Below are 13,398 nucleotides of genomic sequence, written 5' to 3'. Positions count from 1 at the left end.
TCCCCTATCCTAAGGATAGGGGATAAGTTTGAGATTGCGGGTGTCCGACCGCTGGGGCCCCCTGCGATCTCCTGTATGGGGCCCCAGTAGCCTGTGGGAAGGGGGCGTGTCGACCTCCGCACAACTTTCAATACAACTCTATGGCAAAGCCGAAGCGCTGCCTTCGGCAATCTCCGGCTCTGCCATAGAGATGTATTGAGGGGGCGTGTCGGCCGCCGCTTCGTGCAGAGGTCGACACCCGCTATCTGGCCGGAGAGCCTGGCCCCCGTACAGAGAGATCACAGGGGGCCCCAGCGGTTGGACCCCCCGCGATCTCAAACTTATCCCCTTTCCTTAGGATAGGGGATAAGTTTTTCACCACTGGACTACCCCTTTAAGGGCCCAGATTTATCAAACTCTGAGAGAATTTTTTTTTATTTTTTTTTCTCCCCACAGCAGCCTATCACCGCTCAGCTTTCACTTTACCAGAGCTCATTAGCTGCACTGTGATTGGTTGCTGTGGAAAAATCTCTCCACTTTTTCTCTCACACAGTTTGATAAATCTGGGCCAAGCTTGTGTTTAGCCTGAAATCCATATGGAAAGGTGTGAAGGGGTTTACTGTCATGTCTGTCTTGTTACCACTTTATTATACCTCACGCAAGGCTTTTTGATGGTGGCTCCCTCATATCTGTCATGGTCAGGGCTGGATTCAGGGGTTTGCAGAGCGTGGTCTCTGATAGCGCAAGAGCTGCCTCAGCCGGGATCATGTGACCACCGAGTCCCTGCAGGCGCACGACACTCAGTTTTCACTTTCCCGCTGAGATTGGGAGACAGACGCCTAAACCCACCAGCTATTGCTAGGGGGCTGCCCTTACCCCTACAACAAATACCCCATGGCCAAGGGCTTGATGAGAACTGCTTCAGGTTGATCTGATCAGCCGGAGGAAGCACTCGCATGAGCTTCTTGAACCATTTGTATTTGTTTCTCTTATCTCTGCTACCTGCCAGTGAATACATCTAATCTAGTTTGTATTCGTCCCGATCATGTAGAAGAATCAAATCTCTTTATGTACAGAACATCTGTGAACTCTATAGCCCCTTATTATTTATGAGCTCATTTAATTCCTTAAAGGCGGTGACTGAGTCAGATCTAGTCTTGTGGAAATAGGTTGGGGGGGGGGGGGGGGCTCGACTGTTTTGCCTCAGTCACTTTGCTTCATCTTGTTTCTTTGAAAACTTTCGGATTTGTCTGGCTGTGATTATTAGCAGAGATGAATGGCTCTTGGCGGGGAAATTGATGATGCAGGCAGTTTATGCCTCACAGATGGGATTTCTGGAGATAGGATTGTGAGCACATTACATGAGACATTAATAGACGGCTAGATGGACTTGTACTGCTGACTACCTTTCCATATTGGTAACACAGTAGTGTGTGGAGATCTTAGGGCAGATCTGTATCGTACATGGTGACGGTAGATGTCGATGGGTATTAGGCTGTGTTCACTCTGTAGCAATTCTGAAGCATTTTAGTGTTTTCGGAGGGGAACAATTTTAAAATTGTTAATATTGCTGCAGTTCCCATTTGAGGGATGTCTGTTTGGACTATAGAAGGGGGATGGGGGTATTATTTAACTTTTTGTAGCTCCAGATGATTTTTGTCACTTGCCAGCCGCACAGATCCGTGAGAGTTCCTCCCCTCAGCGATGGTTTATGTCTGAGCTGTCTGTTTACATGAACCGGATTCCAGGGCCTAGTTTATTAGAGAGAGCTATTCTACAGTTATAGGCCATGTTCACACACTGAGGGATCTGCATTTTTATTGAGTGGATACAATGTTAAAAAGGTGCAGGCTCCTGCTATTAAATGATAGGAGGGACATTCCGCATTCTGATCCGCTGGCCAATCGGCAGCAGAAAGCAGAGTTTTAGGTGCGGATTATGCAAAAAAGTCCACAGTGTACAGTGTGAACATGGCCTTACAGTGATAGATGATAAGTACTAGGACCCTGCCGAAAAGGTTACAGATAAGTCCCATGTGAGTAAAGGATTTTTGGCTCTTATAAACTTGTGCTGTTTCCACATAAAATTTAGAGCCAACCAGATGATTCAGCTATTAGCGATGGGTCCGAAAAACTGAAGGGGTTCAGATGTTTCCATTCTATGTTTTCCTTTTCCTGGTTTTGCTTAGAAATACAGTGGTCCCTCAAGTTACAATATTAATTGGTTCCAGGACGACCATTGTATGTTGAGACCATAACTCTATGGAAACCTGGTAATTGGTTCTAAAGGCACCAAAATGTCATCCAAAAATAGGAAAAAGTGAGGATTAAAGAAAAATAAGTAATAACTAATATAGATAAAGCAAGTCTATAAAAGCAAGAAAGATCTGCTGGGAGCTGTAATCACTGTCTGTCAGTGTTTCCCAAGCAGGGAGCCTCCAGCTGTTGCTAAACTACAACTCCCAGCATGCCCGGACAGCCAAAGGCTGTCCGGGCATGCTGGGAGTTGTAGTTTTGCAACAGCTGGGGGCACCCTGCTTGGGAAGCACTGGTCTATGTAGAGGACAGGAGCTTCTTCAGGGTCCTGTAGAGTACACAGTGTCCCAAAAAAGTAACATGGAGTCACTCTCACCTGGCGTCCAAAGGAGCAGCTACCCTGGCCCAGGTAAAGTGTACAGAACATGTAATACCTCCCTGTACTGTAGGGGGCACTACCAGACACCAGTCAGTGCATACACTTCAGTAATACAGGGGTTTTTACCAGTGAATGCCCATTCTGATTGGTCAGTTCTTCCAGCCATTGACACGTTTCCCAGATCTGGACTGTCTGTAGCATTGTATGTTGAGTCTGGTTTCAACTTACAATGGTCCAGAATAGACCATTGTATGTTGAAACTATTGTATGTTGAGGCCATTGTAAGTTGAGGGATCACTGTACTGATAAGAATACAACTGGGTGAATGTAGTTCTACTGTCATGTAAGTTGGGTTTGTTGTTTTAACAGCTGGGCAAAGCAAACTGGGCAAACAGGGTGGGTAAAACAATTAAAAAATAAATAAATAAATAAATAAAAATGACCACCCCCTAGAAACACACAAAAAAAAACCACAGTGTGTCCAGAGCAGGGCACGCTTCTCAGATGCTGGCCCATCAGATGTTCTGGTAGTGTGTATCCACAGTATATAATGGGGCACTTTTTTAGGACTTTGATGCTTAACACAGTGTATCTGAGGCTCAAAAATAACATATAGTGGTCCCTCAAGTTACAATATTAATTGGTTCCAGGACGACCATTGTATGTTGAGACCAGAACTCTATGGAAACCTGGTAATTGGTTCTGAAAGCCCAAAATGTCATAAAAAATAGGAAAAGGTGATGATTAAAGAAAAATAAGTAGATAACTAATATAGATAAAGCAAATCATTACATATAAAAGAAAGATCTGCTGGGAGCTGTAAATCACTGTCTGTCAGTGTTTTCCAACCAGGGTGCCTCCAGCTGTTGCAAAACTACAACTCCCAGCATGCCCGGACAGCCAACGGCTGTCCGGCCATGCTGGGAGTTGTAGTTTTGCAACAGCTGAAGGCACCCTGGTTGGAAAACAATGGTTTATGTAGAGGACAGGAGCTTCTTCAGGGTCCTATACAGTACACACAGTGTCCCAAATGGAGTCGCCCTTATTTGGTGTCCAAAGGAGCAGCTAACCCTGGCACAGGTAAGGAGTAGTACAGAACTTGTAGTTCCTCCCTGTACTGTAGGGGGCGCTACCAGACAGCCAGTCAGTGCATGCACTTCAGTAATATAGGTGATTTACCAGTAAAATGCCCATTCTGATTGGTCGGTTCCTCCAGTTGTGACATGTTTCGCAGATCTGGACTGTCTGTAGCATCATTGTATGTGGAGTCTGGTTTCAAGTTACAATGGTCCAGAAAAAAACATTGTAAGTTGAGGGATCACTGTACTTGTTTTACTAGCATGCGTTGTCTTCTTTTCAGAACATTTTCTGTTTTACAGTGTGTTGCATTGAGCTTCGTATTTGAGTCCATATTATGGGTTTTTATACAAGGACCCGTAAATGTGGTCCTGATGCAATTTGTTACATGAAGTGCCCACAATATGGTCACAAGTCGCACGCAACTACGACTTGCCTATAAATTTTCAGCGATTTGGCTTTTTTTTTTTTTTTTTTTTTTTTTTAACAGCTACCGGTAAGTTATAACTTGCAATAGCAAGTGGTCTTCAAATCACACGATTATTTTGATTGCGCAACTTACATGTAATTTGCTGTCATGTAACACATGTTGCCCTGTAGCCCTAGCATAGTACTGAGCTGCGGTAAGCTGCACTACCAGACACAGCAGCCTAAGGGGAGGCAGTCAATATTAAAGTACTAAAAAAACCTTAAAGGGGTGTTCCAGGAAAAAACTTTTTTATATATGTCAACTGGCTCCAGAAATTTAAACAGATTTGTAAATTACTTCTATTAAAAAAATCTTAATCCTTTCAGTACTTATGAGCTTCTGAAGTTAAGGTTGTTCTTTTCTGTCTAAATCCTCTCTGATGACGCCTGTCTCGGGAAAGTTTAGAAGAGGTTTGCTATGGGGATTTGCTTCTAAACTGGGCGGTTCCCGAGACAGGTGTCATCAGAGAGGATTTAGACAGAAAAGAACAACCTTAACTGCAGAAGCTCATAAGTACTGAAAGGATTAAGATTTTTTAATAGAAGTAATTTACAAATCTGTTTAACTTTCTGGAGCCAGTTGATATACATATAAAAAAGTTTTTTCCTGGAATACCCCTTTAAAGTTTGGTGGCATGTATAACTCGGCAAGAAATTGGAGATCTGCACGTCTTGCCAGCAGTGCCAGGTGGTTGCTTTACATGATTTAGTGTTCAATTCTATTACACAGTGATTGCCGCCATTAACAGTTTAAATACCGCACCAGTTATTGGTAAAGTCTTTGGGCAGTGACCGCTACATGTGCACTTGGCTGGAGGCTTTGACCTGAGGAAGTTCCTCTGTAGTGTCCTGATATGCTAACGACATCATGGAGAGGACTATGAGAACACTATCAAGCATCTCCCATATCTCATACTCCTGGACCTGTTTAACTATCTCAAGAATGAGTAAATCCAAACCTGTATGGAATTTTAAGGATAATGGGGGAGATTTATCAAAACCTGTCCAGAGGAAAAGTTGCCCTGTTGCCCATAGCAACCAATCAGATCACTTCTTTCATTTCTAACAAAGCCTCTGCAAAATGAAAGAAGCAATCTGATTGGTTGCTAGGGGCAACTGAGCAACCTTTCCTCTGCACAGGTTTTGATAAATCTCCCCCAATATATATCCTGACAAGGTCATAGGTAGGGGATGGAAAATACCATAAAATCTGTGAGCCACATTGACTCTTCCAAAAGTGAGTCTAAAGATATTTGTGTTCTGACAAATAAAAATCCTTAGAAGTTAGTAAACCCAAAAACTTAGGTACAGGTAGGTCCTTGACACTTGTCCATCTTTAATGCAAGGGTATGAGTTGTTTGGCAATTCTTAGAATATGTATAGGGTCTTTCAGTAGTCCTGTAATAAGCAGGCATTCTTGGTCTCCATCGATTTTACTTACAGTATTTTTATTTTTTTATTTATCTTTTTTTCTTATTTTCATCAGTACCATATTACTCTAGTTGTGGCAGTTTTTAACAGATGTGATCAGTAACGGTTGCTCTGCCAGCTCATAAACTTAATGTGATCTTTTCGATTTTTCTTATTCATGACTCTTTTATGATTAGAAAAACAGAGACTTGAAAAATCACGTAAGAACTGCATATTGCACAATCTGTCGGTGCCTTGAGTCATTTTTTGTTAGTAGATAGGAAGCCATCATTTATGCTGCTGTCCTTTTAGCTGGAGAAGATTTTGGTACTGTCAACTTGCTGCGAGGTAACAGCAAGACCAAAAGAAACCAATATGAAGTTAAAGGAAAACTGTCACTTGTTTTCTCCCGCACTATCCACAGGTACTGGTGGATAGTGCGGGAGACTCTGATGAAAATGAGCCCTACCTTGCCCGGATCTGCGCCGCCGTTCTCCCGCAATTGTAGCTTATTATCTGTTGAAATCTTCCTGTAACTGGCATGGGCGGGGCTTAGGCGCTTAACTGGCACTGACGTCAGCGCCGCTTATGAATATTCATCCCCCCACCCTCCAGTTCTCCCTCTCTTTGCAGCTCCTAACTGGGGGGTATGAATATTGATAAGCGGCACTGACGTTAGTGCCAGTTAAGCGCCAAAGCCCCACCCATGCCAGTTACAGGAAGATTTCAACAGATAATAAAACAACAATTGTGGGAGAACGGCGGCGCAGATCCGGGCAAAGTAGGGCTCATTTTAATCAGCGTCTCCCGCACTATCCACCAGTACCTGTGGATAGTGGGGGAGAAAACAAGTGACAGTTTTCCTTTAATTAAATGTTTAGTTAGTGCTTTTATGTAGGATAGAAAGCATCTGGGCTAACTACAATCCGTGAGCCTGTCTGCCACTACAGGTATGTAGTACTGTATGTACTCAGTGCTGCTTCCTTTAAACTCTCACCCTCCCTTTTTTAATCTGCAGGTTTATCCCCATCACCAGTTAAGTGCTTAGTGTAATATGTTCCTTGTTGTTCTGCAGCTGTTTCTTTTCTAATCACACACATTGCATCAATTACCCCTAACACCAGCCATCAATAGTAGTGTACTGTAAATCCTCCATCATCGCAGTGGCAGCTTGTTCTCTCCAGTGCATTTTTTTTTTATAGCATTATGTCATTATGACATAGCAGAAATGAGTAGGTGCTGTACTGTGATTGGCCGGACAACTTTGGGAGGAAGTCCTGTTTATGTACTACTGGCACATAACGGAGCTTTGGTTCCAACCCCTGAAAAGGTAAGAATGGAAAATAACTGTACATCATGAAGGCTCCCAGGGGCTTAACAACAGTGAGAGCCCAAATTTTACCTTATCATCACATTTGACTTTAACAAATGCATACAGGTTTTTAAAAATACATTTTACATAGGCAGGTACCCATTAACTAACACGATGGCCCCTTCATTCTAAACATTTATTCTACTGTTGGGCCATGACCATGTGATGCCATCATATACTATGGTAAGAAAAATCTTTTGAGCATTAAAGGGGTATTCCAGGCAAAACCTTTTTTTTTATATATCAACTGGCTCCGGAAAGTTAGACAGATTTGTAAATTACTTCTATTAAAAAATCTTAATCCTTCCAATAGTTATTAGCTTCTGAAGTTGAGTTGCTGTTTTCTGTCTAACTGCTTTCTGATGACTCGCGTCCCGGGAGCTGTCCAGCTCCTATGGGGATATTTTCCCATCATGCAAGGGATATTCTCCCATCATGCACAGCTCCCGGGACGTGACATCATCATTTTTTTTGCCTGGAATACCCCTTTAACCCCTTAAGGACCCAGCCATTTTACACCTTAGGACCCGGTCATTTTTTGCACATCTGACCACTGTCACTTTAAACATTAATAACTCTGGAATGCTTTTAGTTATCATTCTGATTCCGAGATTGTTTTTTCGTGACATATTCTACTTTAACTTAGTGGTAACATTTTTTGGTAACTTACATCCTTTCTTGGTGAAAAATCCCAAAATTTGATGAAAAATTTGAAAATTTTGCATTTTTCTAACTTTGAAGCTATCTGCTTGTAAGGAAAATGGATATTCCAAATATTATTTTATTTTATTCACATATACAATATGTCTACTTTATATTTGCATCATAAAGTTGACATGTTTTTACTTTTGGAAGACACCAGAGGGCTTCAAAGTTCAGCAGCAATTTTCCAATTTTTCACAAAATTTCCCAAATCACAATTTTTCAGGGACCAGTTCAGGTTTGAAGTGGATTTGAAGGGTCTTCATCTTAGAAATACCCCACAAATGACCCCATTATAAAAACTGCACCCCCCAAAATATTCAAAATGACATTCAGACAGCATTTTAACCCTTTAGGTGTTTCACAGGAATAGCAGCAAAGTGAAGGAGAAAATTCAATTTCCATTTTTTACACTCGCATGTTCTTGTAGACCCAATTTTTGAATTTTTACAAGGGGTAAAAGGAGAAAATGTATACTTCTATTTGTAGCCCAATTTCTCTCGACTAAGCACATACCTCATATGTCTATGTAAAGTGTTCGGCGGGCGCAGTAGAGGGCTCAGAAGGGAAGGAGCGACAAGGGGATTTTGGAGCGTACGTTTTTCTGAAATGGTTTTTTGGGGGCATGTTGCAATTAGGAAGCCCCTATGGTGCCAGAACAGCAAAAAAAAAAACACATGGCATACCATTTTGGAAACTAGACCCCTTGAGGAACGTAACAAGGAATAAAGTGAGCCTTAATACCCCACAGGTGTTTCACGACTTTTGCATATGTAAAAAATTAAAAAAAAAAATTCAATAAAATGTGTGCTTCCCCCCCAAATTTCACATTTTTGCAAGGGTTAATAGCAGAAAATAGCCCCCAAAATTTGTAACCCCATCTCTTCTGAGTATGGAGGTACCCCATAAATTGACATGAAGTGCACTATGGGCGAACTACAATGCTCAGAAGAGAAGGAGTCATATTTGGCTTTTTGAGAGCAAATTTTGCTCGTGGGCATGTCGCATTTAGGAAGCCCCTATGGTGCCAGGACAACAAAAAATACCCACATGGCATACCATTTTGGAAACTAGACCCCTTGAGGAACGTAACAAGGGGTACAGTGAGCATTTACCCCCCACTGGTGTCAAAATGTTTAATTTGCGCAGCCCACTGTTCCAAAGATCTGTCAGACACCAGTGGTGTGTAAATTCTCACTGCACCCCTCATTACATTCCGTGAGGGGTGTAGTTTCCGATATGGGGTCACATGTGTTTTTTTTTTTTTTTTTTTGCGTTTGTCAAAACCGCTGTAACAATCAGCCACCCCTGTGCAAATCACCTCAAATGTACATGGCGCACTCTCCCTTCTGAGCCTTGTTGTGTGCCCCCAGAGCACTTTGCGCCCACATATGGGGTATCTCCGTAGTCGGGAAAAGTTGCATTACAAATTTTGGGGGGCTTTTTTCCCTTTTACCTCTTGTCAAAATGAAAAGTATAGGACAACACCAGCATGTTAGTGTAAAAAATTTATTTTTTTACACTAACATGCTGGTGTAGACCACAATTTCACCTTTTCATAAGGGGTGAAAGGAGAAAAAGCCCCCCAAAATTTGTTAGGCAATTTCTGCCGAGTACGGCGATACCCCATATGTGACCCTAAACTGTTGCCTTGAAATACGACAGGGCTCCAAAGTGAGAGCGCCATGTGCATTTGAGGCCTGAATTAGGGATTTGCATAGGGGTGGACATAGGGGTATTCTACGCCAGTGATTCCCAAACAGGGTGCCTCCAGGTGTTGCAAAACTCCCAGCATGCTTGGACAGTCAACGGCTGTCCGGCAATACTGGGAGTTGTTGTTTTGCAACAGCTGGAGGCTCCATTTTGAAAACAGTGGCGTACCAGACGTTTTTCATTTTTATTGGGGAGGGGAGGGGGGCTGTGTAGGGGTATGTGTATATGTACTGTTTTTTACTTTTTATTTTTTGTGTTAGTGTAGTGTTTTTAGGGTACAGTCACACGGGCGGGGGGGGGGTTACAGCGATTTTCCCGCTGCGAGTTTGAGCTGCCGCGCAAAATTAACTGCATCGCAAACTGCAGCCTGATACTCGCTGTAAGCCCCCTGCCCATGTGAATGTACCCTGTACATTCACAAGGGGGGGACCTCCAGCTGTTGCAAAACTACAACTCCCAGCATGCACAGTCTATCAGTGCATGCTGGTAGTTATAGTTTTGCAACAGCTGGAGGCACACGGGTTGGGAAACACTGAGTTAGGAAACAGACAATGTTTCCCAACCAGTGTGCCTCCAGTTGTTGCAAAACCACAACTCCCAAACATTCTCAGGCATGCTGGGAGTATTAGTTCGGCAACATCTTTAGAGCCAGATGTTGCCGAACTACAACTGCCAGCATGCTTGGAGTTGTAGTTTGCAACATCTGGAGGACTACAGTTTGCAGACCACTAATACAGTGGTTCCCAATCTGTGCCCTTCCAGATGTTGCAAAACTACAACTCCCAGTATGCCAAAACTGTCCAGGCATGCTGGGAGTTGTAGTTCTGCAACATCTGAAGGGCCAGATGTTACAGAACTACAACTCCCAGCATGCCTGGACAGTAAGGGCATGCTGAGAATGTGTAGTTTTGCAACATCTGGAAGGGCACAGTGGTCTCCAAACTGTGGACCTCCAGATGTTGCAAAACTGCAACTCCCAGCATGCCCAGGCGCCAAGGGCTGTCTGGGCATGCTGGGAGTTGTAGTTTACAGGGTCCCATTACAGCAATGCATGTTGCTTTACGGCGACGTGCATTGCTGTAAAGGGCCCGACCGCGGCTGAAGATCTACTCACCTGTCGCCGCCGCCATCTTCATCGTCTGGATCCGGGTCTTCAGGGACGAGGTAAGTACCGGGGCCGGTCCCCAGCACTCCCCCGTCCCCCGCCGCGTCCTCTGGTCTTCCTCCTGTCCTCTCCGGACTTTCAGGGGCCGGGCAGGACGGGAGGAAGTAACCGCCCCCCCCCTCCTGCGATTGGTCGGTTAACTAACCGACAGATCGCAGGGAATAGGAGGAGGTGGCAGGCTTGCCACCTCGCTCCTATACGTTAGCATGGTCCTGGCTGTTTGTGACAGCCGGGATCATGCGAAATTACCGGGCGGTCGGGTCCCAGAGACCCGATCAGCCCGGTATCGCCGCAGATCGCAAGGGCGATTTCCCTTGCGATTTGCGGCGATCGCCGACATGGGGGGCATACATGGCCCCCCTCTGCGTTTGCCCTGGATCCCTGCTGAAGGATTTCAGCAGGGATCCGCTTCCGATCTCCGCCGGGTGAGCGGCGGAGACCAGGAAAAGACATGACGTATGCATACGTCATGGGTCCTGAAGAGGTTAAGGCTATGCATGCATGTGCCTGAAATCCACAGTGTATACAATACGTGTAAATATAACCAAATCATTTCTCAAGGGCGTGCAACAGAAAGAAAATCTCCATTAATGACTAAGGCATAGATTTATCAATCTGTCATAGACAAAAACTGTGATTTTTGCCCACAGCAACCAATCACAGCTCAGCTTAAATTTTTTGTTTTTGTGGACAAATCTCTCCTGTTTTGTCTAGGACAGATTGATAAACATGGCCCCTGTTCTATGTAAGTAGCCATTTATCTGTAGGAGCAAGCATACGACAAGCCTCCCTGGTGTATACATGTATTCTGTACAGATCACAATGTGGTCTCAGAGGATGACTTCAAAGATGTTAACCTTCCATTACACTGTCTGGAATAAAGCTGCAGTTCTCCAGTCACATTATAACTTATTTATAGTCTTTCTAGTCCTTACTGGCAGAAATATGTGTAGATAGGGGGAGGGGGTCTCTAGTCTAAAGTGTCTGTGTTCTGCTTGAACTTCACTAACCTCCTGGAAACTGAAGGAAACCATTTATGAATGAGACAAGGCACTATTATAGTGTACAGTACACGGCTATGCCACGTGCATGGAGGTATAAGCACCGTTTCCACCTACATGGCCTGCAATCTAATACCGAAACAGTAGAGTGAGTTGACATAGAATGGGTAAGGATTTCCTTTCTTTCTGTCTAACATTATTCCTTACAGGCGCATTTAGACGCTGACTTTAATGAGTTAAGTACTACTTGGAGATGCATTCATTGGGAATGAGATCACCAAGACCACTGACTTATGTTTGACTTATACCCAGGAGAATAGTAGGAGAAACAGAGCGAGTTTTCACCAGACTTAAGACTGAATATGTTAGAACTGTATTAAAATATATTATACAGTGCCTTTCAAAAGTATTATCCCCCTTTGACTTTTTCCGTATTTTGGTACATTACAGCCTTAAAGGGGTACTCCGACCCTAATACATCTTATCCCCTATCCAAAGGATAGGGGATAAGATGACTTAGAGCCTTAGTACCCCTTTAAGTTCAATGTTCTCTTAAAGGACATCTGCAGCGTTACAAACACTTATCCCCTATCCTCAAGATAGGGGATAAGTGTTTGATCGCGTGGGGTCCGAACGCTGGGGCCCCCGGCGATCTCCTGTACGGGGCCGCGGCTCTCACGTGCAGAGGGCGTGCCAGCCGCAGCATGACGTTGCAGCCGGCACGCCTCCTCCATACATCTCTATGGGAGAGGCGGGGAGGCACGAATGCTGCCTCCCCGCCTCTCCCATAGAGATGTATGGGGACTGGGAGGAGACGGGGCGTCACCGTCGACCTCTAGGTCGACGCTAGGCACCTTAGCGCTCACCATGAGCGTGTATGGCGGCGTCCCGTTAGGGAGATCGGGGGGGGTCCCAGCGGTCGGACCCCCCGCGATCAAACACTTATCCCATATCCTGTGGATAGGGGATAAGTGTAATGCCGCTGCAGTTGTCCTTTAATCTGAATTTTATGTGATGGATCAGAACACAATAATTTGAGTTGGTGAAGTGAAGAGAAAAATATATAAATAAAACTATTGTTTAGAAATAGAAAACAGAAAATTGACATGTGCGTATGTATTCGCCCCCTTTGTTAGGAAGCCCATAAAAAGCTCTGGTTCAATCAATTACCTTCAGAAGTCACAATTAGTGAAATGATGTCCACCTGTGTGCAATCTATATGTCACATGATCTGTCATTACATATACACACCTCAGAGCCTGCAACACCTAAGCAAGGGGCATCAGTAACCAAACACTGCCATGAAGACCAAGGAACTCTCCAAACAAGTAAGGGACAATATTGTTGAGAAGTACAAGTCAGGGTTGGGTTATTAAAAAAAAAAAGATCCCCCAGGAGCACCATCAAATCTATCATAACCAAATGGAAAGAACATGGCACAACAGCAAACCTGACAAGAGACGGCCGCCCACCAAAGCTTTATTAGTTCAACAAATAAAATGACAAATACATGTGTAAAAGATAATGAGTATGGCACAAACCATAGGCAGATACAGATGAATGGTGGAGCTTGTGTTGGATATATAAATAATAAAGCACACCTACAGAAATAGCACACCAGCTGGAGATGATTTGCAAATGGAAGTATTCCAAAATCAACATAAACCATAGGAGTATAAGGTCTGGAGCCTTATGAACTCTAGGTAAATAAAGATATATCAAGTAAGAATGAAGAATAGCAGACATAAACAGAAAAAGAAACAGGAATCACAGCCAGCATGTGTGTATGCAGTGCTCTCTGCTGACACCTCTGTCTGTGTCAGGAACTGTCCAGAGCAGGAGGGTTTTCTATGGGCATATGCTTCTAATCTGGACAG

The 13,398-nt window shown here is 43.9% G+C and overlaps 2 protein-coding genes across 11 annotated transcripts in view; one reads left to right on the top strand and one right to left on the bottom strand.

The window, feature by feature from the left end:
* The window catches only part of LOC130367477 (uncharacterized), a 98,154-nt gene extending 97,410 nt beyond the window's left edge, over window positions 1-744 (bottom strand). The window contains exon 1 of the mRNA XM_056569900.1: window positions 633-744. The gene's annotated coding sequence lies outside the window, so the exon portion shown is untranslated. The remainder of the gene's footprint in view (window positions 1-632) is intronic.
* The window catches only part of P4HA2 (prolyl 4-hydroxylase subunit alpha 2), a 231,618-nt gene that overhangs the window by 114,724 nt on the left and 103,496 nt on the right, over window positions 1-13,398 (top strand). For 3 of the 10 annotated variants that reach the window (XM_056575042.1, XM_056575043.1, XM_056575039.1), the window contains exon 1: window positions 5,284-5,395. The exons of 5 other annotated variants lie outside the window; for them this stretch is intronic. In XM_056575042.1, the coding sequence (XP_056431017.1) occupies window positions 5,350-5,395 (46 nt within the window). In that variant the 5' untranslated portion in view covers window positions 5,284-5,349. Of the gene's footprint in view, window positions 1-3,678; window positions 3,694-5,283; window positions 5,396-11,616; window positions 11,689-13,398 lie in introns of those variants that run through there. 2 more of the 10 variants (XM_056575048.1, XM_056575041.1) reach the window with 2 other exon arrangements.

The sequence above is a fragment of the Hyla sarda genome, chromosome 4, assembly GCF_029499605.1.
Source record: "Hyla sarda isolate aHylSar1 chromosome 4, aHylSar1.hap1, whole genome shotgun sequence".
NCBI lineage: Eukaryota > Metazoa > Chordata > Amphibia > Anura > Hylidae > Hyla > Hyla sarda.
This window is presented reverse-complemented; position numbering and strand designations above follow the sequence as displayed.